Below are 26,298 nucleotides of genomic sequence, written 5' to 3'. Positions count from 1 at the left end.
AAGAATGATGTTCAGTGAAAATCAAATAACCAATACAATGACAGGATTTATGGATGGAATAAGATAGCTTGTCTAGAAATTGTAGATGTGGCAAGTGAGAAGTAAGTCACCGGAATTAAATACTTCTATTTGCACAATATTAAAATTTTGAAGCTTGTGTTTGAGGGCAGTCTCTGTACTACGGTGAGCACAGAAACAGGACTGAAAAGCATCAAAGCGATTGGCAGTTTTAAGAGCTATTTAACTTTCTAAACATTTGGAAGATAGGAGATTGGCCTGTAATTCTACAATAGCAACTTTGTTGGTTCATAGTTCTTTTTCACTAGAGGTTTGATAACTGCTGTTAACGCCTGGGGAGGGGGAAAACAACACCTGACAAGAACTATTGACACAGCTTACTCACATATGGTACTAAAATTGGACTAAAATAAAGCTACTAAGCAGCTTGCCGATAACTTGGTTGGGCTAGCTCCACTTATTAACACTGAATTTCTTTGTATTTGTCTAAAATAGATGAAGATGAAATGAGTAGACCAATCAATGAAGATAGAGGAAGTACTGGCTACAAATTAAAAAAAAATTGATGAATGTATACATATTGTGACATATTGTGTCAAAGCTCATGACATGTAATTTTGCAATGGACATGATACAGTTGGGCTGCACAGCGGCTCCTTTGGTAGCACTGTTGCCGTGCATCAAGAAGGGCCTACGTTTGATTCCCGGCCCGGGTCTTTCTGCACGGAGTTTGCATGTTCTCCCTGTGTATGCATGGGTTCCCTCCAGCTTCCTTCCACAGTCCAAAAAAAACATGACTGTCAGGTTAATTGGACTCTCTAAATTATCCCTGTATGCATGATTGTTTGTCCTGTCTGTCTGTTGCCCTGCAACAGACTGGTGACCTGTCCAGGATGATCCCGCTTCTCTCCCGGAATGTTGGCTGGAGATAGGCACCAGCACCTCTTGACCCCACTAGGGACAATGGTGTAAAGAAAATGGATGGATGGACATGATATAGTTTGTAATTTTGAACATTCTTTAAAAACAATACAAGCAATATGAGGACTGTCTAACAGTTTCAGTAAAACAAGGAACCTTTTCAAATCAAGAATTACCATTAAATTGAGACCACAGAAAATTAGACATAATCATAAAACTCTGGGATGAATCACATTAAGCCTCATCAACAAAAAGTCCTTAGAGCAATTTGGGTTTCAAGCATAAGTTTCCAAGGTGATAGACAGAGGTAAGAAAGGAACCAACATCATGTAACTTAAAAAAAAATAAAAACATTTGACCTGATTGAGCAAAGTTAGCTTAACAAACCACTAACTTTGCTTCATAGTACAGGCCCCTCGGCAGCTTACATTGAGTGAACTGATCAAGAAGTCTAAATACCAAAATATAGGGCAATCCGTCAGACAGCTGAAAAGTCATTTCAATCTGGGTCATGCAGAAATTAAAGCAAAGTCACGATCAATTACTTCCAGCTACTGTAGCTACAAGCTGTTCTAAAAATGTCTGAAAATGTGTCAGACGTATTTAATTTTTTGTACATTGCGTTTGCCTTTTGTGTAGCTGAAAGGTAGGATTCCAAGGGTTATACCAGTCTGGCAGCAGGTTTACTGAACATCTTGGTTTGCACCTTTATGAGGGAAGACTTAAAGATTATCAAACATCTATAGGCTTCTCTCGTAGCCACCTGTGACTTCAGAAGAAAGAGAAACACCATGACGTACAACAAATACTCTGGTGATCTTCATTCCAGTAATTGTGAGAATACGAGCACTAATTGGCTGAACCTCTGTTGAAATTGGTCAGTTACAAAAGGGGGTAAATATCTGCGCAATCACTTATTTTGTGTTACATGCTTTGATTGAATCCTCATTAATTTTTATAAAAATTGGTTGCCACTTTGACATGAAATGCTTTTTTGGTCATTTGTTTATGTAAGGAAAAAAGCCAAATTTTGTTGATCATGATTGATGGGTCGTTAAGTAGAAAATGTTATGAATCCCTTTGGGATTTCCACACTGGGAAATTGTCATCTCCATCTGTAACACAGTCCTCTTACACATATATAAAAACACTTAAAATTGTATGTATAAAAAGGAATACTTTTTATACACACTGTATGTGAGATTAAAGCAACTAAAATATGCAAAGCTAAAACTAAAGTGGATGAGAAAAAGGTTTCACGTTCCAGTGATACTGCGACAGACTGGCGACCTGTCCAGGGTGTTCCCCACCTTTCGCCCGTAACGTAGCTGGAGAAAGGCACCAGCACCTCCCGACTCTACTCGGGACAAGGGTGAACAGAAAATGGATGGATGGCTTCCAGTAATACATCTGTGTAATTGAGGCAAGTCTTGTTTTTTTTTTTTTTTATCAAGCCAAAAATAACGTTGAGACAAGCAGAGCCATCTTGAGAGAAAAATGGAAGATTCAACAGGATTAGGACGTCATAAACGCCAAAAGAGCTCACACACACCCCACCTAAGGTTTCCCTTTCCTTTCACCTGTCTAGTGATTTCTCACCTCTGACTTCACTTCTCCTTTCCTAATCCATCATTTTTCACTCTCCCACTCTGCCTTCACACAGGCGTCTCAATCTCCATTGGCCACAGAGTCCCAGAGTGGAGCAGCTGAGGACAGATCGGTTCAGCAGGACATGTTTTAGCCCGAGGCCAGAGTAATGATGGAAACCAGACCAGATGCCTCAACGCCTGCAGCACTCAGCCTCTGTTGTGTCTTACATCCTGACAACATGAGGAAGTCATTGGGAGTCCCACAGCTGTCATTCCCAGTCAGACAAATCTGTTAGGGCTTCAGTGATGAAAGGGTTTACACTTTTTAAGTGGACACATGCAGTTATCTCCCAAGTTTTACAATGAAAGTGACACCCGAGAGTTGTTGGGTTCAATATTGTTTTTACTTTTGTTTTGGAAAAAATAAAAAAATGGTTGTCAACTACTGGCAAGAAACCGAATTTCCCACAGGCTTCTATTTGCTGCTTCTGTCTGCTGACATCTCACATTTGACATAATTGAATGCAGATCTTGTCTAAGCAAACTTTTTTTTTTTAAATGACAAACTCTAAACTGGTAAAACCTACCAGCAAACATAAACTGACATCAAACACTTTGTTTCAATACATTGAAATTAGAAATAGGACAATGCAACAATATAAAAGCCATCCGAACCTGTGGTTCTCAATCATTCCAGAGTTCAAGTATATTATGATTCAAGCAGGGATCCTACAGAGGCAATCATCCACCATAACAATACAATCACCTGCCAGTTTTACTTTCTCTTTTGCCCCAAAAAACAGTCCTGATAAGCTCAGACATTGGGCAGCATTAGAGCTGTGATGTGGTGTGCAGCATATGAGGCTAAGATTTCAGCAGCAGATCATTTCAGCATTGTAAGGTAGAGCCTCCATGGATCAGAGCTTCTTATCCTATACAGTCCAGAGGCTGTTGATTGGATTGACATGTGGACAATTCAGAGGCAAAATCAAAACCTCTGCAGCCTGACTACCATCAGGTTGGTTAGTCTCCAAGAAACAATATAGTGGAACAGAATGTTGCTGTAACAAATGGATTAAGTTGTAAGTGGTATGCATCAAAATAACATCCGAATGCAGTGGCAGGCGCACATTTTCACTAATGCGCTAACAGCAGAGCTAATTTTGTGCTTAGCACATTTGCGCACTATGCGCTAAACATATTTGTGCTCTTAGTTTGAAATGGGTGAAAACTAATTTCAAAAGCATGCTGACACTGTCCAATGTGAGATATTTATACCAAGTGAGACTGTTCTCTTGTTTGAAAAATTAATTATACTGATAGAACCTTCTTTGGGAGTTCACCAACCTCTTGCACTAATTCACAATGTTTCCTAAATATATGATTAGCCTAAAATCCGGTAGATCATAGAAAGCAGAAGGATATGCAAAAATCTCAGCCATCCATCATTAGCTGCCTAACGATAAAGATTTAAAGACCCGTCAATCTCTGACCCCCATATTACAATTACACACACACGCGCACACACACACTTTCGGGAAGAGCGATGACACAATCTTGCAGAGTCAGACAGGGGCACTCTGAAGACCAGGCAGTCGTTGCATTTAACAATGGGAGCGTGACTTTGAATTCACATCAGACGGACAAACCTCTGCTGCACTGCTCATGCTGTCCTGGCCCTCGCTGGCCCGCACCAGAAGCAAGTAACGATGTTGGTCACTCTCGTAATCGATGGTGCGGGTCAAGCTGATTTCGCCTGTGTCTGCTGAGATGGAGAACAGACTGCTGGGATTGATGAGGAGGCTATAGCTGATTGGTTTCTTTTGGAAAGACACAGCAGGTGTCACCAGAAACCTGGGGAAACAGAAGGAGAGAGAGAGATGGTAATCTATTCCTGCAATGAGATTTTTATAGAGCAGAATACAGACAAACATCCCAATAACCAGTGAACTGTTGGGCCTCAGTGACATTCGGCCATGAGAGGTCAAACGTACACTAGCAGAAACGTTTTGCTCCAAAAATATTTATTGAAACGGTATTGAAAGTATATTCAATTCAATTCAGAAATTCTTTATCACAAAGAGAAACTAAAAGTTGTCATAACTTCTATCATCCCAGTATCTTTCAAAAGGTATGACAGTGATGACGTGGACAAAAGGATCACCAGTTTCCCAACAAGTCTGAAGAAATCTCCCACTGAAAACACTGTTGACACTCACATGACCACAATGAAACGCTAATAGCAACAGAGACAAAATTTCACGGTTACATTTCCTCCATGATATCATCAGTTGTTGGCAATCACTGCTAATCAAACTCATTTGCTTTTGTTGCTCATTTTTCAGTCTCTATCTGGTAGCATCGTTAGGAACCTGAGCATAGAGACGACGGTGCCTCTCTGCTCAGATATGATATTTATCCTTTATGGTCGCTAGAAGACATGGCTTGAACCTCCTCCGTCTCTTTCTGTTCTTTTCTCCTTCTCTGAATCTATGAAACCTATGAAACCTCCTTTTCATGGGAAAAGGAGGTTTTCAACTTCTCTGGGTGAAAAACCTCAGGAGTGTTTCCTTTTGTGTGTTTCATGTTTTTCTTATGACTGACAGTGTAACAATCAGAATTGTTGTCTTACACAGTCTTGTAAGACAAGATAGGCCTAATAGAAATCCTTAAGGAATGTTGATGATGACGTATTTTGCCTTTTTTCTTTTCACTCGACTTGCTTTAATGAGTAATGATGAAAGGCATTCTGCAACAGAAAAATTTGGTAAATTTTTTTGGTACAAGTATTTTTTTTTTCCTTTTGTGTTGAGGCACTACTTTTCAAGCAATCAAGCATATTGTTTTCTTAGAGCACTCTTTTTTTGGACCAAGGTGAAACTTAAAAAAAAAGGCTTAGGTCAGTGTTTTTCAAACTTTTTAAAGATAAAATGTTAAATGGGAAACACACCATTTAACAAACGCTCACAACCATATAATTTGAAATTGTCCTGGGAATAACACAATATGAATTTATTAGTCTCTGCCCTGCGATAGATTGGCAACCTGTCCAGGGTGACCCGGCCTCTCGCCCATTGGTAGCTGGAGTTAGGCACCAGCACCCCTCCAGAGCCCAATGGGTTAAGGGGGTAAGAGAATGGATAGTCTCTTAACCCATTGTCTGTGATCCTCTAAAGACGGTGCAGTAAATGTGACTGGCCACAATAAAATCATGAACACGTCTTCTCGGAGCGTTTTCAGTTATTTACAAATTCTGACAGTCTGGATTCTGAGCTTTCCATTGATGAAAAGGGCCCAACTTCAAGGCATTGAATTACAAAGTCAAATTTCTTACTTGACTTTGTCATATTTGACTTATGCAGCATTTTTTATCATAACTGAAGGTAACAAAGATACTTGATTGCATAGTACTGCCTCTTTCAAAAAATTTGAAACACCAAAGCTGTTAATTTATTTTGAATTAAAAATTTAGAATAAATGAAACTAATAAAAAAATAGATGACCAGAAAAAGAAGCACCTTTTACTATGCTTTACTTCTTGAGTTCACATTTTGCCAAAACCTGAATCTGTGGAACGTGAAGTAGAATTCAGCTGTTCTCGTAGGAATCATTGATTGTGCCTCAGTAGGAAGTGTCATCGTCTTACAGTTTAAAGGTTGTGTGTTTGATTCCACCTTCCTCCTGACCTGTCAATGTGGCCTTGAGCAAGGCACTTAACACCAAGTCACCTGCCCATCTATTTGTGTATGAGTGTGTGTGTGATTGTGTAAATGGGCCGCTAGAGTGTTTGGCCTGACAAAAAACTGTGGTTGTTGTCCACTCAGTTGCTTTCTTTAACAGCCTCTGAGGGAACGAGACGCCATCCCACAGCAGTGTGTGACCAAGTTGGCGACTAACAGTTCTCCCACACACTGGTGTGGCCCATTTATTAAACAAATTAATAGCCACATTTCCAAAACTTCAAGTGTCCAACCAAATAAACACCAATCAAAAGTCTACACCAGGACAAGTCTCTTGGCACTGGCAGAAAGGAATCGGCAGGTTTTTCATGGATGCAGCACAAATACTTAAATCTGCTGCTCAACTCACAAATGCCTTTTGTGAGTTGGCAATGTTTTACGTTGCAACGTTTTACACAAGCTTTCCAACAGAAGGAGATTTATTGCCAAGAAACAAAGAAAATATCAACAAAACACAAATGTTCTTATCTTCATTTTTTTTTTACTTTTAATAAATTTATCAAGGGAACTTTGAAAGTTTTTATAAAACTTTTTTAGACTATTTTTATTGCTCCAGTTTTCTCTTTAAAAAGATCTTGTCTACTTTAATATTAGAAAGGATCGGCACATCAAAGAGGAAAGTTACCAGGAGAACAGAATTTATCCAAACATTATTTTATCAGTGTGTGAAAGAAAATTACACGTCTCGAGTTTTTAACCATTTTCCTGCAGTTTTACCTTTTTTATGGTTTAGAGAACATTCTACGTGCCTTGACATTTTTTTTCTCCATATCTCTAATTTCTCTGAGAACTGAAGACTCGAATGTTGAACAAACTGGGATGGCCACTCCTGAGCAGATAACAAAACTAGCTCGTAATAAAGGATTCAAGAAGATTCTTTCCCACTGCAGAGTAATGGAACGTATCACTATGGAAATAAATGTACAACTCTACCTAGATTTATGAGCAGCTGCGGTTACTTCTTGCTAATGCCGTTGAGCAAACACCTAACCCATCAGAATGCTGTTAACCTGAAGCTCTTTATTTATTTATTTATTTATTTTAGTTATGCAAATTTATTGAATTTTTATAACATACAAGAATAAGACAAAAAAAATAAAAAACAAGTGACAGTGATACACTCAATACAGATTATCATTAAGTAATTTAGTCCCCAAAGCAAACAAACACAAATAAACAATAATAAACAATGCTAAAAAAATAAATAAGAATAAATAAAACATTTTTTAAAAAACTCAGCAATCTCTGCACAGTTCTCTTAATGTCCTTTGTAGTGTTTCAGAAACTCAGTCATCGGTGACCATGTTTCTTCAAATTTCACTCCTTTTCCTCTGACAATGTAAGTGAGTCGCTCCAGAGCCATACACAATGAACCTGAAGCTCTTTTCTACCACATCTGCATTTAATGTATTTGCAGAACTATTCTTTTTTCATAGTATTTTGCAATTTTTTTTAGATAATATCTTATAGTCATTCCAGTTTTACACTTTATTTATACTGGTTGCATAAATGTAAAAAAAAAATTGAAAAATGCTGCACTTTCTAGATTTTTTTGAAGAAACTATTTGTTTTATGAATCTCACTCATGTTGACAACTATTGTAGGTGTACAAAATGAAGAGTCACCTAGAGACATGAAACCATGAGTTAGCTTAACCACATATCCAGTGGCTACACCTATATTTTGCTTTTCCAATAACGTTTGCTCATTTGAACTTTTATATTATATTTTTACATGTAAAAATATATATATTACATTTTTACATGTGAAAATATAATATACGGTTTTTTGTCTGGCATACTGCTGCCAACAGAATGTCATTGTATCGCCTTGTGCATGTTTTAAGTCGTAAATTTAAAAAGCGAGTATTTAAAATAACCAATATTACCTTTATGGAGGCAACATTCAAACTAAGGCAGTTTATTATTTCAATGAGCAATACATTCAATTTTAAGTCTACATGAATTCCCAAACAAAGATTTTATATTTACAACAGAACTGAAACAGTACCAAGATAAAATACTGATGTTGAGTTTTCAGATAAACACTGTAGTGCCGGTTTTCTAAGAAGAAGCTCGGCTGTTGCAACTCCTACTGGCTCCTATTTTTAGTCTTCTGAAAATCCAGCTTGTGAAAAGAAATTTCTGATAATTGTGTGTTTTTCAAAACAGACCAGGTGAGTTAGAAGTGTGAGCTGCAAAGACATCAGAAGGAACAAAATGCGGCAGGTTAATGACTGAGCCTATTCTCCTCCACAGTCGCAGCAAGAGAATGAGCGCTGCACATCTGCACCATGTGCACGACTGGCTAATGAGAAAAAAATGGAAGAAATGTAAACAAAAAAAAGCCCAAAGAGGAATGCATATTGCAGCATATTCTTATTGGTGACTCGCCTCACTGTCTAGAGATTTTCTGTTCTCAACTAGCCACAGAAATTGTTTAAATAAAAAACATCAATCTGCAGTTGAAACCAGACCATTTAGAAATCCAAACTGAGTCTTCAAACACTAATTAAGAATTGAAAAATTATTTGTTCTGTTGAAAGGAGGCCATGGTCAGGTAGACCAACAAAAATGTGCTCAGAATGAAAAAATAAAATACACACAAACACACACACAGGGCTTTCTAAAAAAGAATTGTTGTGCAGCTGTTTGAAGGGGCACAATAAGGAGACACTTGGGGAAAATGGGCTACATGGTTGAGTCGCTAGCAGAAAGCTGTTACTAAGCCAAACAGCACAGAAACAAGCCTAAAAATGTCTGGAGAAATGAGACCAAAACAGAACTTTATGGCCACAATCATCAACGTTACATGTGGAGAGGTGTCAACAATGCATCTGAAAAGCACAACCTACTGTGAAGCATGGCGGTGAATCACTGATAAGATAAAAGCTGTCTGTTGTCAGGAAATACTGGAGAAAGACTTAAAGAGGCAGTATTGTGTATTTTCCAGGCACATAGTGTAATTTGATAGCTCACTCAAATAACTAGGTTACTTGAATAATTGGAAATTCCAACATACGATATTTTAAAAAAATATTGCATAGATCAAAAATAACTTAAGATAATTGAACACCTTGAAACTCTTTAAGAAGATCTGTCTAGATCCAAACCTCCACTTTCAGCGCAGTATCACAACAACACTCCTCCATAATGCCATTGACAATTGTTCTCAACATTAGAACGAGAACTATATCGTAGAATGAGCTCAGAAGGTGGAGCTTTGGGTAACTAGGCAGTGAATTATATGAGCAAGGCACCGCCAAATTGTTGCCATTGGTTATTCAAAGAATCCTCAAACATAAAAAAAATAAAATAAATAAGTCAAAGCAACCTTCCAGGTACATTTTTAATAAGCAAATAAATCTCAAAAAAGGTCAAATTTACACAATACCCCTGTTCAAATAGAGCTGATACTTGGAAATTCCAACATGAAGTCAACCATCGCCATGGGCAACATAACATTAAGAAGTGAAGGTTCTGGTTTGATCTTCTCAGTCTTATGACCTCTGCTTCACTGAGCCACTTTAGGGAGATCTCAAACATGCAGTTTGACCCTACAAGAATTAACAAGAACTGGTGATCTTTTGAACCAACATTCATACTGAAGTGGGCCAAAAGTCAGCAGTATTTTGAAAACTTTTACATCATTTCATTTGCATCACTAAACATGAGTGACAGAAGGGATTTTGTACCTTTTAATAAGTTAATTGTGGAATACATAATCAAATCCTAACCTTAGAATCATATTCTCCCTGATCTGACTGCTCAGATTATTACCATCTTTTTTTATATACATTTTATTTTGTTGTTCATTATAAAATGGTTGGTAAGTTAGTGAAGTTGCAACAACAGCATGAACACAGAGTGAGATCACAAGACACTGACATTTCACACTGCGAATTTAACTGAATTAAATGTGCGACTTGCAAATCTAACAGCAAGAATCAGTTATTGTTAAACTAGGTTTCTTTTTGGAAGCTCTTTGTGATAGAAAAGATGAAAAATGCTAACACATGGTAAATAGTGACACTGCAGTGCGGTAAAGAGCTTCTAGTATTTCATCACAGTGCATAATATTACATCGTTGTTAAATATAAACACTAGAAAACATGAAAAAATCAGGTCAGAATGAAGCTTAAATCTGCTCCATCGGTGGCAGTTCATGTGCAGTGGAAATTATACTCTGCAGCATGTTGATTATGTGGCAGTCTGACATTAAACTGAGTAAAATGAACCTTGAAAAGTCGACACAGGCCATAAAGAATAATTCACAGTATTTGCACTTTGGAACAAGTGTTATTTGAATTCCTTTAAGACTTAAAGTGACATCCATTTATTACTGTGTGCCCAAGTCTTGAGTTTAATGACAGAAGCCAATAAAAAGCATTCACAGTGCATTAAAGTTGGTATTAGTCATGTATATGTCTGGCTTTACGACGGGAGTATTAAATTGAATAAGAATAATCCCTCCTCCGCCTGCTGTTCCAAACAAGGCTGCTGTGCAAACTAAATAAATAAATAAATAAATAAAAAACAGAAGAAAATCTCCATATGCCTCATCACCAGTGGTTTGTTTACTGGGCCAATGTCTGCCACATCTGTTTGTGTTAGATTAAGGCTCTTTCACGGCTGCTGGAGAGAATCTGCTGCCATTCTAGTGCATCTGTGTCCAAGCAGGTGCTCTGGATTACACGTGAACCCATGCTGATGGATCAGCGGGTCATGTCACAGTTTAGGGAGATATATAAAGCTCCTAATTTGGCCTTATTAATGCAGTCGTCGTGTTTTTTTTTTTTTTTTTTTTTTTTTTTTTTTGTCTTTTCTTTACTCCTCACATATTTCAGAAACAACTAGTTTGTTACATTAACTAGTTGCTGAATTGTTCAAATGCAGTCCCGATTTTATGATGGGCGCATTGTCTAAAAACAAGATTAACATTTCTTTCTATCAAACTACATATTTCTAATAATCTAAGATTATAAAATAACTATAAAAGTGTGGTTGTTTGCAAAAATGTTATTAGCAGAGTTCTGTAAAATTGAAAGGACTCCTCATTCGAACAAACATTTCCAATTAAAGGGGGCATATTATGTTGTTTCCTATGGTGCAAACCACAACGAAGAAGACGACAGGAAGTAGTTGAAAGATGATGCCACAGGCTTGTTTTTAATAATTTACCACATGAATAATTTAATTGTGATTTTTATTAAATGGAAACACCGCAATTGCAAAATGTTTTTTTTTTTTTGACATCACCGGAACATCGACAAAGTTTTGTGCACATTGGTAATGAAACGCCGCTATATATACTTTTATAATAACAGAGAACTGGTGTGGGAACTCACGGCTGTCCTTCCGGCGTGTTTTCCAGTATAGCGATGATGAAGGAGGCATTAGTAAACTGCGGTGGCCGGGCTCCAGCCACCACGGATATGATGGCGGGGGCACTGCGGCTGCCCAGCCCGTCGGCTGCTACCACCGTCAGCAGGTACTCTCTGTCACGCTGCAGAGGAAGCCCCGTTGTCCGTATCTGGCCACTCTTCCTGTCCACTTCAAATCGACCGTCGCCACCTGCACACAAATTGATGGACAAGACCTTGAAAATCAGTAAAAAAAAAAAAAAAACACACAGACGGCAACAGGGCTGAACTGCCATGATGGAGCGCTCTGCAGAGTCATTTCTCATCCACAGTTGGACACTACAAATGACAGGGAGCTTCATTTTGCCTCCACCTTGATTCTACAGAACCTCAATATGAAGCTTCAGAGCAACTACACGCTAACTGCATGCTAAAGAATTTTAATCAAGAAGTCTACCAAAATGGTAGCTAATCTGGCCCTCCACCAGCACAGGGTCGGGTTGTTGCTGAACATCCTCTGATTCTGTGACTGCTCATTGGTCCTTCTGTCATTTCTGACTGTTTGAGAACACACTGGCCTAAGCAGGACTTTAAAAACTTGTCAGTGAGCAGAGCTTCCAGCTCTAACCTATTCAGCAGGAGAATCATTTCGTCACACAGTGAAAAATGGCCACAACGAATAAGCTGCAGGGAGAACCCCTAAACTATCGACGTCTGTGTGTTTTCCTAATTTCTTTGAAAATATGGATATTCAATATCAATTTCAACACTGAGAAACAATATATAGCTAAGCCCAAAATTACTTCCAACCATGGGAGATTTAGATTCAGAATTATTCAATAAATATGTTTGTTTCTGATAGAGAAATAAGAAGAGACATTTCTCAGGAGATAATAAAGCGATAAGAGTATTGCTTTCTGGAAAATATTTGGATTTCTTTTTTACTTTTTATTTAAAATGACAACTCAAAAATGATGCAACAAATAACATTTGTTCTATATCCACAACACTTTACAGTAGAACTACAGACTATAGATCAGTTTAAAATCTGTTTATATTCTGCATGCTTTTTAACGAAAGCAGGTGGTTAATAAGGCAAAATCAACAACAGAGTAAGCAACAATTAACAACTATGAAATTGGAACCATGGGTGAAAGGTCTTGTCAGCTGCTAGTTTGTTTTGAGTTATTTTGGGATTTATTTACTGATTTATTCATTCAAGTTATTATTATTATTCTGTTTATTACTCTAATTCTTTAATTAGATCAGCCGTGTTTCTGTTTTACTTTAGTTAGTGATTCTAGATTATTATGATAAAATATTTCTTATTTCTAGTTATTCTTTAATGTTAGAATATTTTCCTCGTTCAGTGTACTCTTCCTTGCCCCGTGTCGTTCTGTCTCTATTGCTCTCCTCACACCTGCAAACCATTTCTAATCTGTTCCTTGTTCAGTGATCAAGTTCCCCAATATAAATATGACTCATTCTCAGTGACTCTTTGATGGTTCCTCCCATTAAATCCCATTTTTCCCCCCACATAATTTCCTTGCTGTTATTCCTCATAGATTCCTGTTTTTGTTGTGCTCTGGCTCCCTGTGTTCCCTGTGTTTTTTGTTTATCCTGTTTTTAATTAAACCTTCATTTACTTGATGCCTCTGCCTCTCTGGATTTGGGTCCACCTTCACCACACTGAATCATAACAAGTTTGCTCCAAAAAAGTCAGTTCCTGAAGGTATAACTTCAGGAAGGATTTTGCAAAAACAAATTTGACCGTGGTGAGGGTTATAGAATTTATTGTAACACATGATATGTCAGTGACACCTGATGGGTCACAACAGGGCTGAATTCAGCACTTCAGCATTAGCTTTTGTGAATTGTTATAATGCTTTAGTCCTAGTGGAACTAATGTTCATGATTCATGCTGTACTGTTTAATGCAGTTAATATTTCAGCCAGCTAAAATGTTAGCTAAACATTTTAGTTATCTAACAAAACTTAGTGCCTCTAACCTTTTAGTTAGGTAAAAAGTTAAATCCACTATCTCCAGTTAGCTGGACCTAACTACCATGTCTAGCTAACTTTTAGTTAACTAACAAGTTAACTCCACTTACCTTAAAGAACTACTGATAAAATAATGAGTTAAAATATTGTCTAAAAACTAAAGTCTTCATTACATTAATGCAAACATTTTGGATTTGAGAAATAAAAATAAATCTGATCCAGTCTAATATGAAATGAAAAAGACAGCAACCTACCATCTGACAGGAAGTACTCCACTTCACCATTAAGACCTTCGTCTCCATCCTGAGCAATGAGTTTGTAAACCAGTGATCCTGCAGTCGCATCTGGGGAAACCACTGCAAGGTAGGGAGCAGGAACCATGCTCCATTCCGGGATGTTGTCGTTTACATCAGTCACAGTCAGCTCCACTCTAACCAGGTACCACTCCAAACCTAAAGGCCAAAAAAAATACGCAGGCAGTTTAGAGTAGGTGTACTGTTGTGGCAGAAAGATAATATAATGGATAGTGAACAATATTTAAGGATTTTTTTTCTTTTTCTTGCCATCACATTCTGAGTCTGTAACCTTTAACAGGTACTTTAAAATGTCACAGCAGCTGACAGTCTGCCCAGTACTTTAGCCAATGCTGATAATGTAGAAAAAAGAACAAGTGATGCTATGAAGGATAACAGACAGGTAAGAACTTTCAAGGTTTATCAGTGAGCAGTAACTCCTAGAATTAGGTGGTGGGAAGTTATATCAATGAGGGCAGGTGGGATTATTGCCTGGCTCTGGTGGAAACATATTTTCTTTTGCAGGTGAGAAAAAATGACAAAATTTTGCAATGGAAATAAAAATGGTGGTTTGACATTGAAGACATCAAAGTTTTAACAATAGAGTTCATATTTTGGTGATAAAAAGAGAACAATTTAGAGTATATCAGTATATCATAACAATATATCAGCAAAATTATAGTTTTCTTTTGATAATGAATAGATTTAATTTACTTGTGAAACTGAAGTTCAGCACAAACATAATTAGTAAATGCAAAATACGTGAAGGAAACTCAGTCTGAGAGCTTTGGCTCAGAAAGCAATCCAAAGTGCTGTAGAGAAAAGAGAGTCTGATTACAGTCATATACCACATTTTACTAGAAGTAGTCCTAGAGGGGGAATTTTCATTTGTATAATAGACTAAATCATTCAACTTTTGTTTCAAAAATGAAAAAGTAAAACCATGACACTGGTATTTGTATTCAAAGTCATCATACTAACCCAGTCACACTTTAAGAAAAGACCAGAGGTCCATAATCAAAAAAAAAATCACAAGACAATCTCAGCATCTAAACTAGTAATTACAATCAGTGCACTTAAATGCATTGGGAATAGCAATCAAAAGAACACATCAGTTCACTCACACTTTACACACACAGACACACACACACGCGCACACACACACATCGCACAGCTTTCTTTACTAGTGACAGCAGGCAAGTAAGGAATTATTTAAAGACAGGAACCAATACATCGACATTTTGGGCTTTGATAGCTGCTAGGAAGACAAAATACTTTGTAGATGAAAAGCTTTGCATTGTTTGGACTTTAAGTCACTAGAAAAGTTTCCAAAATTTTCCATACCTCTTAAAGGTTTTCATGTCGTGTCCTGTTACTAGCACAAAGATTTTATGGTATGTACCAGCCCGAAGTAGTGCACTGATGTGTAGTATGAAATGAAACATAGTTTCGAATTTTTCACAAATACAAATTTAAAAAGTTTGACGTGCATTTCCATTCAGCCCAACTGAACCAATACTCTGTAGAATCACCTTTTTGCTGAGATTAGAACTTCGAATGTTTCAAGGTGAAACTCTATCATCTTTCAACATTTCTACAGCCTCAAGTTCCAGTCCATTCTTCTTTGCAAATTAGCTCAACTTCAGTCAGACTAGATTTGTGAACACAATTTTTCTGGTCTTTAAGTAAGTTATGTTTTAAATGTGGGTCTGGACCTTTATCTGGTCATTGTAACCCAGTTTCAAGTCTATTGCAGCCTTCAATATGTTGTCTTCAAAGATTGTCTTGAGCAGATTCTCTGTAAACTGGCTAAAACAAATCGTCAAAACGAGATATATAGCACTAATACAGGTTGATATGTACTAAAGAGGAGGAAGAGACATGCTCCATTACGCTTATAGACCAAGCAAGGCCAGACTGAAGTAGAACAATCAAAGTACGGTCACATTGATTGTTTTCTCACACACCGTTCAAGGTCCACAAGACACACCAAGTTCTTGTCAAAGCTCTCCGTCTCCAGGACACATATGAGTGGTTTTCATCAGTACTGTAAACACAGCGATCATGGCAGAGAGGAATGGCTATTATGAGTTCACCAGTTCATCACAGTAGGAAATAATGGTTGACGAGCTGCAGCATCTCATTTTATTTTACATGTTATCAGGGAAAAAAGAATTGAATGCTTTGGTGGGACGTTCGCCTGCTCCATCAGGGGACTTCAGAGTTTTGGTCCAACAGAACGTATTTCCTCTTGGCCTCGGACAATTGCTCTTCAAAACTATCTCGTCTGCTCTTTGGCTGAAATAACAGCTTCTGGAAGTTAAATAGTTGAGGATGTTGTCCACACCCACAGGATTCTGACCAATCACATTAGAATTTCTTATGCAGAGGGTAATGAGAAGTTTGCTAGAGGCTTTGTATGAAGAAGGGTTCAATGACATGAGGCTGAAAACAAAATGACACAATTTTCGTCACCTGAAGATAACTGATTGTGCCACAACCTCCTCACCCCTGATCTTTTTTTCTTGGTCTTTGAGATGCCATTTGTTGTCTAATGTCTCTAAAACATAGAGTTGAAATTCAACTGGAAATGAATTACACACAGGTAAACTGTTTACTAGTTAGTTAAATCCTTAGGCAGTTGTTAAAACGAAAGAATCCCTGTACATTAATGTTAGTGGATGTGATGTGGCAAAATGTGAAACACTTCAAAAGGTTGGGCATGTGTGGCTTTTCTCCAAATGGTTTTACCTCCACAAGAACACAGAGAACAAAATGCTGTCTGAATGACAAGACACCGTGCCGTAATGGAGAGCACAGCCGGAACAACAAGTGAAGAAAAGCGAGTCGAGTGTCGTATGAACGGAATTAAGACCGTAGTGTTGGAAGGAGCTGAAAAATGACCCCGCAGTTGTTATGGAAACTGAGAAAACAAAAAAAACAAAAAAAAAAAAAGAAAATGGTGGAATTAAGAAGGAGATGAAAAAAGCAGCAGTGGGAAGCAGCTGCATAAATCAATGTCATTAAAGAAGAGAGGATACTGTATAGGGGAGCAATACAAGGAAAACACATAAGCAGACATCAAACAAAGACAGAAGAGCAGGGTTAACCAGCCACAGCTTACAATAAAATATATAGCACTGCACTTAACTCTGGGGTTCAACCGAAGAGAGTGTTGATAATGTCTTCCCCCTGTTTCTCTCTCAGGGTGTAACAGATTCAAAATTAATTGGCTAAAGGACAATGCAGCTTTGGGGAAGAAGGGACATCATTACCCAGATAATAAATCACCAGGCTAATATTCCGTATGCTTTGCCAAAATGCATCTCTCTTTCTGTCCCCTAAAAATTTCTTTCCCTCTCTCTTTTCCCTCTCATGAACACGCATATATTCACACAAGCACTGCATTTTTTACTAATGACAATCATCACTGGATTAGTTTGTAATGAAAGACCATAGGGAGATTCAGATTGGTGCAATGGCCATCATTCACACTAATGCATTTCACTGGATCCAATATCCAGAGGAGCAGTGGGAACTGAGATCAGAAACAGTTTTACTGGAGGCCTCTTCCTGGCCCTGTTTGCTTCTAACAGTTGCAGTTTAGAGGATGTCTAACACATTATTTTATTTATAGGTATGCTATTAATCAGTGTAGTAGTCAAAATCACGTAACCCGAGACAAGACCAAGACCAGCGCCCCACGCTACATGACACAATAAAATGTGAAATATTATCAAAATTGCTAATCAAATTGATCTGAAAGATTCCCATTCCCATAGAAACACCTAAATATTAAATACTTAGAGCTGAAATAAATTTAACCAATATTAAAAGTAGAACAAATTCTTTGTTCTACTTCTCTAAAAGATAATGTCCTGGGCATTTACCCATATCATTCATGTCAGAAATCAGCACAGTCAGTGAGGCTCCAGTCCAGGGCCGGCCCAAGCCTGCATGGGGCCCTAAGCGAAATTTGGTTTTGGGGGCCTCTAGTTCTGCTAACAATGTGGACCGACTGCAATCAGCAGCCCAATGATTAGGTCATTCTCACACCTGCTACAAACGTATTGCATCTCTGGCAGTGCGGTTTATATTATAAACATACACAAATAATAGAATATATTTATTGGCAAACTGATTTATCTACCAGTTTATTTCTGGGTGCCAATTTCCTTAATTTGGGGGATCGTGATCGGGTGATACTAACATGTGAATCTCATCTTATCCCATAATCTTATCTTTGTCACCAAAGGTTTATAATCAGCCTCTGTCCTCCTCTGCTCCACAGTGAGAAGTTTGACTGACAGACTGACCGACCAGGTCAGGTCTGAACGTTTACAGTTAACAATATTCATGTTCCCAACTCAGTGACTTTCTTGCTATATTTAGCAATATTTCAGACAAAAAAATCATATCAACCAAAATTAGCAGGTCAGGCTCTTCAAGATCAATAACTGGGGATCGGCCAGAAAACTGCAATCGGTGCAACCCAACACACATATTCATGATGTTCTTTGATTAAATACATTTCTCTTAAGCATTACTGCAATAGCAAACATTTCATTTAAACCAGGTGAGTTTTTCTCCCCTGGAATGTGGACCGGTACCGGTGCTGGACTGATTCTGAGCCTTCAAATGATTTTAATAGAAGTTTCACATAATTTAGAAATTGATGTAAAATAATGTTAGTTCAGGCACAAAATGATTTAGCTAAGCAGCAAACAACAAATCCCCACCTACAGCATGGAGCAGCTCATCCATGAAGCCTGATGGAAAAACATTTTGCTAGACAACATCAAACGTTGAGAGGTTTTAATTATTGTTATCAAACGTTATCAAACATGGCATTTTGAGCAAAAATACCTCAGAAATATACAGAGCAAACCATGAGAATCAACTCATTTAAAGTTTAAAGTTCACACAAACAAAAGACCCGAGTAGAAATGTTTGGCTGTTGAACTGGACGGTTCCATGTTGCTATCAAGCTATAGCTTTACAAATATTTTACATTACATTACCAAGGAATATTAAACAAACCTTGATCCTGGTTTTTTTCTATTCTTCCTTTTTTCTCCCTCCTTTAAGGATAAGTCCTATTTTTGAGACATTGTTTTGCTAACTTAATGTCTGACCGCAGCTTTGGACCTTTAGATGTTCTGCACGGCAGCTCGATACCGCCAAGCGAGCAGTACCCACCGCCACCACAAGGGGCACCCAGAGCAATTTATTTTTTTCTTTTCATCAATAAAATAATCATTTCTACATACATTATCAAATATGTGTTATTGTAAAAACATATCAGTTCATGGTGAAATTGTGTGTTTTTCATATTATAATGACAGAAATTATTTTAAAAAATAAAAAATCAGCTCCACTGAGGGGCCCCCTTAGTGGCCCTTGGGGCCCTGAACGGCTGCTTAATAGGAAGTAGAAGTTCCAAACTGGCATTGACCACACATCTTACAAAAACAGAGAGGTGTTTCTATGAGTTTTAATTGTTCTGTCATGTCCAGCTGGTGTTGGTGTTGTTACATGGTGTCCAGAGACATAGAGAAAAAAATGCAATTCTAATGCATGTTCACAGCGGAATCAACTGATAAGTGTTATGAGGAAAATGTTCGCTGTTAGAACTTTTTTAAGTAGTTTCCATCTCCCCTTTAGTTTAAGAGAGTGTAAAAAATGGTTTGTTTGTTTTTTTTATTTGCAAAACTGAGGAAGTTATTTTTAATTTTGCAGACTCCATCAAACTTTTATACTAAAAAAAGCATTGATGGAACCACAGCTGGCACTAAGTGCATAGGATGCTGTGTTGACTATATGCTGTGTTATTCTTATGTTGTGTTTTTGCTTGCACTTCTTAGTCCTTTCCCTTCATTCTTTCTTTTCCACCTCTTGTCGCTCCTTTTCTCTTCCTCCGCCTTTCAATTCTTATTATCAAACATACATCCACTTTGCATTTCTTTATAATAAATGCAAAGTTTATTATTAATAAACTCTCTTTTGTCTAAGTAGAGACAAACAGGAATGTTTGGAGGAGCAAAGCCAGATGTAGAGGTTGATTAAATCTCCAAATTCCCAAGATCTCAAACCATTTTTATTCATGAACGCTCCAACCCGCAGCCTTCAAAACATAGACATATAAAATAAATAAGAATATGTCTTTTGATGAGGCTTGTGTGGCAAATGAAAAGCAGCTGTAAAAAATTACATCCTAAACAAATGTATTGAGCACACTTTACTGTATTAAAAATGTTTTTACTGGACAGATGTGATATTCTACTTTTAAATGTTATGTTTTCACTGATTCTAAGTGGAAAATCACCATAGTTATCGAAAATAAAGCCTTTCAAACATAATGTGTTTCATTAGTAAGAAAGTTCCTGAAATAAATGAATTTTTCAATAACATTCTAATTTCTTCAGAGCCTCTCCTGGCAACTTCTTTGTGCAGTAAAGTCCAACTTCAGGGGTCAAGTGGAGTTCAGGGACCAACATAACACCAGGGTCAAACTGTTATACTTCACTGGGATAGATAAACTAATGAATAATGTGTCACAGTTGGAAAAAAGTTAACATTTTCAAAGGCTGTTTCTCTCTGCATTTCAAAGCTAAAAAGCAATTTATTTTCATTGACTTTGTCAAATTAAACTGAATAATCACCCAAAAATAAGGGAAAGTAAAAGCAACAATGGGAACCACACAGTGACAACCTCACTATTTTGAAGATGTGTTTGAAAGTACAATAATTTTCTTAGCCAACAGAAAGAGGAAGGAGGAATAATAAACTGTCAAAGTTAGCTGAGGTCTGAGCAAGCGCTATTATAACCAAACAATTTTTCATATTCACAGGCTGTCAAATCCACTGATTATTGTGCTGCTCCTACATTCCCCGAAGTGGAATGCTTTTAGCACATGGTTACAAGCTGGGAACCAGCAAACCAACAAGCATAAAACTGAGGTAGAAGACATTTGAAACAGCATTCTGAAGTTTAAAATGGCTCTGCAAACATCTGCAGAATAAGCCAACAAAAAAATATCACATTCTTCAGAAAACATGGTTACCTGACATTAACCATGTTTTTGTCACTTCAAGCTGGAGAATGAACATGATACAGGACAGGTCATATTTGTTGGACTTGAACTTTGTCATTTTGCATACCATTCTCTGAACAGTCAAACTCCATTCTATATCGAACATTTAATTGTTCTTCAGATTCATAGTACAGCTCTTTGCTGAAAACATTCAATTTGATTATGTTTATCAAACTTATACTTCAAATGGCTATCTGGAGCTATTTCTGTTGTTATGCTACACCAATAACCAGTTATGAATTATTTGCAATTGTTGGTGTCACTTACTTCAAGTTCTTTCACTGTGTTGTTTCCACCTGAGCCGCTTATCCGAATGGCTTTACAGTCATTAAAGGGGTAGTATCAAGATAAGACAAGACAAGACGAGATGAGATGAGATGAGATGAGATGAGATGAGATGAGATAGTTTTATTAGTCTCCCAAAGGAGAAATTTGTTTTGGAAGCAGGGGCAAAACTGCAACATAGCAATACAAAAAGCTAATCCAAAAGGACAATAGCCATAAATAAATACATAAAAACAAAAAAATACATAAAAGCACAAATGTCAGATTAGCAGTACCATAACCGTGTCCATTTATATATTCATATGCAATACATCCTCTACATACCATACTACTCTTGGTCACTGTCTGGACCTCCTATTACTCTGCCCATTTAGTGTTTTCCAGGTATATAGTGCCTTTTTATAGCATAATCAAGCCACTATCTTACTTTCAGTTATTTTAAATATTATGTTTATTTCAAACATGACTTAAAAGAAGCTTGACTTCACAACTTGATGCCTTGAAATTGGGTCTTTGTCTCTTTAAGAAGCCCGTGCTCTTTCTGACACTTTGCATTCAGTGCCATGTGTTCATAGCAATGCTTCTCATTATTTCCAATAATTCAGGATCAATGGGGACTGAGAGTCCAACATTATGACATGACATAAATATCAAAAAAGTTGATTTTACATTATACATCCACTTTAAAGCTGCAGTATATAACTGTTATAAAGAACGTGTTTTACATATCTGTTAAAATGTCTTGACAGTTTGTTAGGAGACAGATAATCTGTGAATAGATCGATCTCCTCCCTGAAATAATTCTGGAACATTAAAGAAATGCACCACTCCTGACCAACAAAAAACAACCGGTCAGAGCCAGGAGGAGGGGCTTAGTGCTGTCACTCATTCTCATGTACTTGCTGCTAAATATGTGAATTGCAGAAAAACAACTTAATGTTACAGAAAAACTCTTTATCTGCTGTCATTGATGGACATGATAACTAATTGAAGGATTCACAACAAGATCTTCTGATGGGGAAAAGGTGTAATAGTAGCAGAGAGCGAAGGGGTGACGGTTTCCACTTTTGCGCTGATGCTTCACAAATATGTTTTTAAAAAATTTGGAAAATGACATACTGCAGCTTTAACTGTAGCCTCATTTCCATAGTCAAGTCTCACTTACATACGTAAATGTACATAAATACATTTCTGACATGAGCGAAATAGCAGTATATGCTACGTTTGTTTTGTATTTCCACCAAAACAAACTCTAGCCCTTGTCCTCCACAGCATGGTGCTAACATAGAAAAGGAACTAGAGTTTTATGAGGAGCAGCAGACAAGCAAATCATAGTGAAAGCCACGTTCAAAACTCCAGTGTTCAATTTAGGTTTGGAAAGGTCAAATTTGAAACAAAAAATGGGAGAAATGGCAAGGTACTCACATTCTCACGTCCACACAAAGGAACATTTTTACCACTGCAGACAAGAGCAAGTTAAACAACATAATCTTAAAATAAAACACAAATTGATTTAAACATCTGCAAACCAGACCAAGAGAAAATAGCTGATTTTTACACTCTGTCAAACTGCTTTGGCCATGTAACACCTTCACTGCCTCTTAGCCAAAAGCCTAGTTATCATATAATGATTTGAGTGGCAGTGGGCAGAAATAATTACAAAAATATTGTCAGTGGTGACCATCGTCTACAATAACACAGGGAGAAAAACCGAGTGAGAAAAGAAGGGTGGGTTGGAGTGTTATGGTTGGAACTAAAAGATGCAGCTGATTAATCTGTCTGTCAGTACAGTCTTTTTTTATGCTACATTATTACATAATGGATGTGCCATAAATCTGTCAGAGCGGAGGGCACTCGATTTAACAGCTGATAAATCAAGCAAAGAGCCATCCCTCCTTTTCTGGTCTCCTTCGATTACCCTCATCAGCACCTTTCCAACTTCCTGCCTCCAAATTTTTCTCGCAATCCATTTCCTCCAAGCAATCTGCTATGTTGATGCCATAATGTGGGGCTTCTCTTTTTCGGTGCCCCGTCTTCCTTCTTGTTGCAGCGGTTCTCATTAGCTTCAACAAATCTTAATGGCGTGAGAGTCGAGCAGAAACCAAAAGGTTGAGGGTGGCTAGAAACAATACCTGCACCGTGACGTGTCCACGGTGGATTTATGTGTGAGTGCGCTTTAGAGCTTTAGAGCTCAAAACGCTCTCACATCTTCATTCAAGCGGTGATGAGAAGAGACAAAAGATAACAAGTAAAGAAGAAACTTTAATAAAGAAGTGAGATAAACAGAGAAAAAATGGTAGAAAAGAACAGTTAATTAAATGAGCTCCGTTAGGATTAGGAAGGGCTATTTGGCTCTTAATGGTAACGGTTTCGTCCACGACAGATGGAAAGCTGTTGCTGCGCTTGCCGACTTTTTTCAAACTTTGCCATAGGAATCCCAATTAAATCAGTGGATTAGAGGAAAAAACAGAGATAGTTGGAGTGAGGAGGGAGAAGCGAGATCAAGCTTTGGTGCTTCACTAATTGGTAATGATACAAATGACTTGCCAATAGTTTCTCTGTTTAGTCTTTCTGCACCTTCCCATAATTGAAAACCCTCTGATAGCCAAACGTGCTCAGAAATTAGCATGTTGTCTGGACACATAGAACAAAAGCAGATAGATAGACAGACAGACAGATAATGAAGTTTACCATTCATTTTAACATCCATATAAAGACAAATAAGTACAGTAATAAAATGACTATGAGTCAAACATGATGGATCACCAATGACAACACGCTGACAGCTCCCAGAAAGTGTTTGATATTTCTAATAGCTTCCTCAGGAAGCAGTATAAAAATGCTCAGGAATATTTGCTATTTTGTTTCTCAGAAAATACCCAAGTAGTACACACAGCGACAAATTTAGCTTTTTAACTGTATCATTTTCTCAAGGGAACAAGACTGATTAGCAGTTAGCAGGTAATGCTAAGATTGGCAAAGAAAAGACTGAATAAATATCCCCAATAAATGTGTGTTTTCTTTTTTTTTCTCTTAAGTGAAAATGTATGAAAAATTCAACACATTGTAAAGATAATGTTTTCCAACGTCCGATTTTTAAAGCTGCAAACTTTGAGCTGCAGTCGCCAACAAGAAGGAACAACTTTCCATTAATTACCAAAAGCAGCTGTTGGCTTTCTACACAAAAATATGCCAATCCCTTCCTTAGGTCGCTCTGCTTCTCATGTGGACCTAACACCACCTCTGCTCATTGTCTGGCTCATTGTCGCTCTGGTGTTAGCTCTGGCTCTGGGAGTAATGCAAATCTTCAGCACATATTTGGAAGACAATGTGTTCTCTTTTAAACAGTCTGCTAATGATCAAATCCCATAAGTCCAGCCGTGTTCAGGTCATTCTGTGTTTCTAAACGGGTGTGAGTTGAATTTGCAGTTGAGTTGAGGTAATCTCTGTCATCTCCAGCTAGTCTCATTAAGGTGTGTTGTCTTTCTGTAAGGATTACAGCCGTCTGCTTCCCGTCCAGAAGTAGACAGGAAGCAGTGGACGTCCAGTGGAGACGTTTTGAGATTAGGAAAATCCCAGGCTTTAAGCCAATGTGATCAATTCTTTCTGCCAAACTATTAAATGAACTTTCTTTTAATTAGTCAAACCAAATTTTGTGTGCACTCTAGAGTCGAAAAAAGGACGTTGAAATTCAGTTTTTTGAACCACTTCCACTCAGCTATATTCCGGTTTTGATGTGCGAACAGATTCATATGAACGTGTTCAACATGAAATCCAGTGTCGCTTGATTACCCGCACTTCTGGACGCAGAAAAATGTCCAGGTCACATGAACCCAAAAAATGAAATTAAAAATGTATGAAACCAAAACTGTTAAAAAAAAATTCTATAGGATTTACAAACAAATTAACCTTTTTTAATGATTTCATTCTATTTTAATCATTTGAAAATGAAAACAAAAAACAAAAACAAATGATGTATTGTCTTTTGGTCATTGTTTTTAAACAAATTTAAGGTATAAACCTCATTCTGAGCTTAATTATTTGCCTAAAATTACATCCAAGCGACTGTAAAAAAATAAGTAAATAAATCCTAACCCAGCTGCCTTTAGTATCCAAACCGCCTCACACACCATGGGAGCGTTTGTAGCACCAGACACAGAGATACTGTGTCTGTCTTTGGAAGACGTTTTCCCTGCCAGGTGTGCTTTTTATTCTGCATTCAAGTACAATTTGTACACTGGATTGTGTGCACATCAAAACAACACCAAAGAGATTAGAAGATATTCTTTTTACAATCAAATCTCAGCCAAGATATTTAAAATGGAAATGCCCAAACAACATCACTATTTTACAAAAATCAAACTGAGATCCTGGTCATTTTTATACTGGCCACTTCATAAAATGCTACGACTTGACATTCAATTTCTGTCACAAAACGAAACTGAGTAAAATAAAGTATATAAAGTATGATTTTCTTCATTATAATGTGACAAAAAGATAATGAACCATCATTTTTAAACAGAGGGTCGTTTGGAGGCCATAACAGTGAATGGCTGCAACATCCTGGCTCCTTTATGCTTATTGTTCCAGCTAATTACACGCAGCTGTTGTTCTCAATTCCCCCTCAGAAGAAACTTTATAATTAAATTACACACAGAATCTAAAGTCCAAAACATTGAGGTTTTTGTTTCGTCTTAAGACTCAACTCAAAAATATAATTTTATAGATTAAAATAAATCATAATCATTTTACTCTCACTTTTGACCAAGAAGATGTGTCTGCTGTGCAACACACACCAAAGGATGGGAGAGGTTAACCATTTGTGCATCGGAGACCAGAAGTTTACATACGACAATTACAGATATTCAATTATCACTGTTTGACTTTGAATCAGACCAAACGTTGCTTGTTTTAGATCAGTTAGAATCACCAAAATGGTTTTATTTGCTAAATTTCCCAATAATGAGCGAAAAATAAGTCAAAGATATTATTGCAT

The 26,298-nt window shown here is 37.4% G+C and overlaps 1 protein-coding gene across 1 annotated transcript in view; it reads right to left on the bottom strand.

Moving 5' to 3' along the window:
* Positions 1-26,298, bottom strand: part of si:ch211-186j3.6 (neural-cadherin) — a 295,346-nt gene that overhangs the window by 199,384 nt on the left and 69,664 nt on the right. Inside the window, exons 2-4 of the mRNA XM_055060057.1 lie at positions 13,885-14,082; positions 11,616-11,841; positions 4,178-4,382 (exon numbers count right to left, since the gene is read on the bottom strand). Of these exons, the coding sequence (XP_054916032.1) occupies positions 4,178-4,382; positions 11,616-11,841; positions 13,885-14,082 (629 nt within the window). The remainder of the gene's footprint in view (positions 1-4,177; positions 4,383-11,615; positions 11,842-13,884; positions 14,083-26,298) is intronic.

The sequence above is a fragment of the Poeciliopsis prolifica genome, unplaced genomic scaffold, assembly GCF_027474105.1.
Source record: "Poeciliopsis prolifica strain line A6 unplaced genomic scaffold, Auburn_PproV2 SCAFFOLD057, whole genome shotgun sequence".
NCBI classification, from domain to species: Eukaryota; Metazoa; Chordata; class Actinopteri; order Cyprinodontiformes; family Poeciliidae; genus Poeciliopsis; species Poeciliopsis prolifica.
The sequence above is the reverse complement of the archived record's forward strand: the minus strand, read 5'-3'. Positions and strand labels throughout refer to the sequence as shown.